This window comes from Pseudorasbora parva, chromosome 20 (genome assembly GCF_024679245.1).
Source record: "Pseudorasbora parva isolate DD20220531a chromosome 20, ASM2467924v1, whole genome shotgun sequence".
Taxonomy (NCBI): domain Eukaryota; kingdom Metazoa; phylum Chordata; class Actinopteri; order Cypriniformes; family Gobionidae; genus Pseudorasbora; species Pseudorasbora parva.
In genome coordinates this window covers 9,265,773-9,270,676 of record NC_090191.1, presented here as the reverse complement: position 1 = coordinate 9,270,676, position 4,904 = coordinate 9,265,773, and the positions used below count along the sequence as shown (strand labels likewise).

The following is a 4,904-nucleotide window of genomic DNA, read 5'->3' as shown; positions in this document are numbered from 1 at the left end:
GTCAGGGACAAAACCAGCCTGCACAGTCATCTCTCCATACGTGTGTATTTTGCTGGCTTTTCCTCTTCTGTTGGAATTTTCCCATATGTAAATTCTGACCAATCGAAAAGCAGTTTAGGAAATACTCCATGGCCAATAATTGATGTGGATGTTGTCATGTTGCCTGCATTTTGGTTCGTTTCAACTTGTTCAGACCAAAGCAATCAGTGTCGTGTGATAAGTAGAGTTGAGCCGGATACTTGGCTGAAACGAGTATCCGGTACGGATAAATGGGACACTTTTGGCGAGTACAAGTATTATATGATTAATACGGGTCAATATCTGTGCTCAGATTGAATAAAAATCCTCATTGGGTAGCTGACTGTGTCTGTGTTCTGTGATAGGCTAGTCACAGCGTCCCTCCCCGCCCTGCTCACTCACACACAGAACACAGAAGAGAACAGCGCTCTTTCTCTCGCTCTCTGTCACTCCCTCAGTCATTCAGGTTCGCGGGTCTTTTCCGTTAACGTTTAGGGTTTCTTCAGCTTCAGGTTTGTTTTTTGTTTTGGTTTGTTTGTAGTACTTATTAACTAGTAAGGTTCTGGTAAACATGGGGTTAGTTCAGACGTGGCGTTTGGTAGAATGCGACTAGCGTAGTAGCGCGTCTGCCTGTCGGAGATTTTTTTTACACACACACACATACACTCTCTCTCTCTCTCTCTCTCTCTCTCTCTCTCTCTCTCTCTCTCTGCTGGTCATCTGAGGTTTTTATTTTAAACGTCTACTGGCTCTAACCAAAAGAGAAATTTATGTTTAGATGAAAATATTGGTTAAAGCCCCGCCCAGTACGAGTACAGATAATACATTTGGTTAACAGATACAGATAATGCTGTACTCGCTCATCCCTAGAGAAAAGGAACCAAAAAAGCTGAGAAATGCAACAATATATAATTATTTGCCCTTGGTTCGGACCAAATGAACCAAACTAGAGATCTGAAAGTACCCAAAGAAAAGCTTTTACAGACACCAGACCCAGAAAACGATCTTCATCTTTACGACAAATCTTTACGTCATTGTGCGATGAAACCCGCCTCTACAGAATAATAAGCACGTCTAATTCAGTAGCCTCGCCCATCGACTCATCGGTCAATGCTAGCCAGAAGCAATAAACCTGCTGAAGAAGACAGCAAGATATTGTGGAAGAACCTATGGGAAGAACACAGTCGCTGCATAAGCTTCCTTCAGATCCTAATATTAGGAATGTGTGATACTACATTTATTTTTAATGAAGTTCCAGCTCACATGGGGAAGAACGTTTGTGTGTTCGCTTCATTTCACTGCGGAATCATTTGTAAACAAGTCTCAGGTGGATTTGCAGACATAATGTTGTGCCTTCTATATTGGATCCGACAGAGATGGTGCAACAAACTTACGTGAGTAAAACGTCTTTTTTTTATTTAACAGTAGCCCCGGTGCTCTGTGTTTTCCAGACGGGCTACCAAAACATAAGCCTGTCGGCAAGCCGGTCAATCTCAAATATTGAAATAATATTCCTTTCTTGATCTGGCCATGTGTGCACGTGGTTCGCACTTATGTCCACCGATCGTGCTGGCCAAGTAATACAGAAATAATATTCCAATCAATCGTGGGTGGATGAGAAATAAATCAGTTTTTGTTTGATAAAGACGTTTACGAGCCCTGTGATCGAGAGAATAATTCCAGTTGCTGCTTTCAAAACAACCCCTTCCTAATGTGAACGTAACTGACAGGGGAGCTAAAGCTCATTAAATATGCAAATCTTATCCAATCCTAGCCCTGGGCGTTTACTTATAAGTCTAATATAAGAATTATAAGAATGTAAAAACTTCACAAACGTCATTAGTTGACCTCAGACAACAGAATAAAAAATAAAAAGCAAGTTCATGATACTTTTAATACAAGTTCATATGTAAATGATTCTTCATTATTTTCATCTTAAATCATACCATGAAGGTTCAGAATTATTAGAATCACATTCTGCAAAGCTCCTGTTATCTTAAGGGAAAGAGTAGGTATCCACTGAAAGTGCAGTGGTTGTACTGGCTATTATCATATATCCTATTGCCAGAACGAAGTCTCACATAGACAACATCTCCAACCTCCAGGATCAACACAACTCCATTCGAGGAATTTAACCGTTCCTGATCCTGAGCCTGAATATCATGTGCTATAACCACACGCTTTCCATTCTTAATAATGTCTGCAGTTAATGGAGTTCCACCACTACCAAATACAGAGACTCTAAACATGTACGCTCCTTTCAGTGGGGCTGTGAAAATACCTGAATCAGACAATAAGAGATACAGAATCAGATACAGAATCAGCTGTTTCCTGTATGATTGCTCAATTACCAAACAGTGTAATAGATTTGAAAGATGGCAGGTAATTTAAGTCTCTTATACACATTACAAAACTGCAGAGAGGTCTGACTGGAGCAAAAGGGTTTTCATTACTGTTACTGAGTTTTATGACTCCATTTCATTGCTAATTACCTGTTTTTGGGTTGTAAGCATTCCCTATGTTTGTGAAGACGTTCCTGTAGGTTAGTGTGATGTCAGTGGTAAAAGGACCAATATATCCACTGCCAGATTGCATCAGCCCAGCTGAAAAAGCTATTTCTCTCTCTGTTGTTGAAAAACATAAGCAATATTGTGATATATTACTGTATTACACTGTGAATGTATAGACTGAATTTAACATTCAAGCACATTTTCACCTCTGTTCTCCTTTCTCAACTCCTCCACTTGACCGAGAGTAAAATTTGAAATTTCTGTGAAAGAATAAAGATTATGTAAAATGACACAGACTGATTATTGGATAACACAATGTACACAATATACACTCACTAAAAAAGGTTACACTAACATTTACACTGCAATGTATTGCACTGAGGATCATTAATAAAAGAGTGAAGGTTTTAGTGAGGTACCATCAGTTTTCTTATTCAGCTCTTCCAGGATAAATGTCTGTTGTTCCCTCAGTCGAGTCTCTAAAGTGTTGATGTTTTCTTTCTGCTCTATAACCGTGGTGGTCAGTTCTCTGATATTTGCTTTCAGCTCTGTAACTGTGGCGGTCAATTCTCTCAGTGCTGCATATATGTCAGGGAAGCCCAGTTGGCAGTATTGTTGGCTGTCAGTTGAAGCTTCAGCTCTCAAAGTGTCTGTTTGAGGTGGATCCTGCTTTCTTTCCTCAGAGCCGATCTGTTGACTGATCTCGTTCTCATTGAGTCCTCCATTGACCGTCTGCTGAACGACAAACACAAAGGTTTCCAACAGCAGCAGTAAACACACTAAACCCTTCATTCCTCACTGATGTTTGTTTCCAGCTCTTGTTCTGTCATCCCCACAACCTATCATTTGCCTTTTATAGTGTCCTGGTTTATTGTCTTTTGCACTTAACTTTTATTGCTCCAGATAAAAAAAAAGTTATTAAAGTTAATTGTCAATCATGGTATGTTCAATAGATGTTTATCTCTATTCGCAACATTTGTGGCAATATGTTTATGTCAACAGAAAATAACTTTAATTCATCTATGTTTTTAAAAAGATATATATTTATATAGATCAATGGTGTTAAAGGAAAATCACAGAATCCTCTGGTCATTTGAATGGATTGTCAGTGCAGATTAAAATATTTAAAATTGTCAAGTTAATAAAGGTAATGACATGTATAAAAAACATTAAATGTAATTATTAACCTGATTTACAACTTTTCCCGTACAAGAATGCCCTAGATATTTGTAAACTGGACTTTACAATGTAATCATGATAAAGTTTACAATTACTTGTTTTATGGTATCATAATGTAAGCTGTTGTTTTGCAGTGTGTACTTTGATCTTAACACTTTTAACCTTATTATTTATTACTCTTAGGTTATGTAAAGTAAGTTGAGTCTGACCTAAATTACCTACAATTTCATTATTCAAAGACATCTTTGTGGTATGTTCTTGCTCGAAGTTTCAAAACGCTATAAATTAAAACTTTCGTAATCAATTGAATTTATTTGAATTGGTTACACTTATTTTTTATGATAAACAAAAATGTAAAGGCAAATAAAACGTCATCATTAAAGTACAAAGTACAATAATCAAGGACAATGTCCTTGAGCACACATAAACACACACACGCACACACACACACACACTTCTGCTCCTCCTTCTCATGGGTTCTCACACATACATGACAAAAATTACTGTACATCTCTGTCCATACAGTATAAGGCATTTCTTAGAAACAGACAGAAGTAAAAAATTATATTGTAAGAAATGCATTATATGCAATATATTGGGTAAATATGTGTATGTAATAAACAAGGGTAATTACATTGACTTGATATTACAAAACACTAAAAAGTTGTTTTTACCTTTGTTATTACTTACTCATAGGTTCTGTCAGAGAGTGCAACCAGTTTTACATTCTGCAGATGTTGTTGCACAGCTTTACAGAACGCAGGACAATGACATCATACATGTGGACAGGTCGCCTCTGCTCTCCATGCCATGGTGTTGCTGCAGGTCTACCAGGCCAAGGCACTAATGGACATGGCCCAGGGTGGACTTGACCAACCACTGATGGATGAGCTGCATACCGTCACTGACCTTGCCCTCCTGGTGACGAAGGTGATATCCTGCTCGGTTGGTCAGGTGATGACACCACCTATGGCTCAACCTGACTGACATGAGGGAAACCGACAAGCCAGGTGGTAAGCGGTCATACTAGCAACCCTGAGACGGGTGACCTGAAGGATTTGAGGACTGATAGTGAAGGCACCGTTCCCTACCCTGGAGGAGGGCCGGGTGGAGAATCTTCTGTTCACTTTTCTTTCTATTCGGCCACTGGCGGTACCCAAATTCCCACCAAAAGAGCAGTTTCCCATTCCTGTAGGT

General features: G+C 38.9%; 1 protein-coding gene across 1 annotated transcript; it reads right to left on the bottom strand.

Moving 5' to 3' along the window:
- Window positions 1-760: 760 nt before the first annotated feature.
- LOC137049058 (uncharacterized) lies at window positions 761-3,523 on the bottom strand. The gene is made up of 4 exons (XM_067427448.1): window positions 2,948-3,523; window positions 2,735-2,788; window positions 2,100-2,299; window positions 761-769 (listed from the first exon to the last, which is right to left on the bottom strand). Exons 1-4 carry the CDS (start codon window positions 3,318-3,320, stop codon window positions 761-763), a joined length of 636 nt encoding a protein of 211 aa, XP_067283549.1. The 5' UTR covers window positions 3,321-3,523.
- Between the last annotated feature and the right edge of the window lie 1,381 nt (window positions 3,524-4,904).

What these genes read in the sequence shown, in the direction of transcription:
- LOC137049058 (XM_067427448.1), bottom strand. Translation starts at nt 3,320, where the DNA reads ATGAAGGGTTTAGTGTGTTTACTGCTGCTGTTGGAAACCTTTGTGTTT. An exon ending in GCTGAATAAGAAAACTGATG is followed by an intron (nt 2,789 to 2,947) that starts GTACCTCACTAA and finishes ATTCTTTCACAG; the next exon opens with AAATTTCAAATTTTACTCTC. An exon ending in GTTGAGAAAGGAGAACAGAG is followed by an intron (nt 2,300 to 2,734) that starts GTGAAAATGTGC and finishes TGTCTGATTCAG; the next exon opens with GTATTTTCACAGCCCCACTG.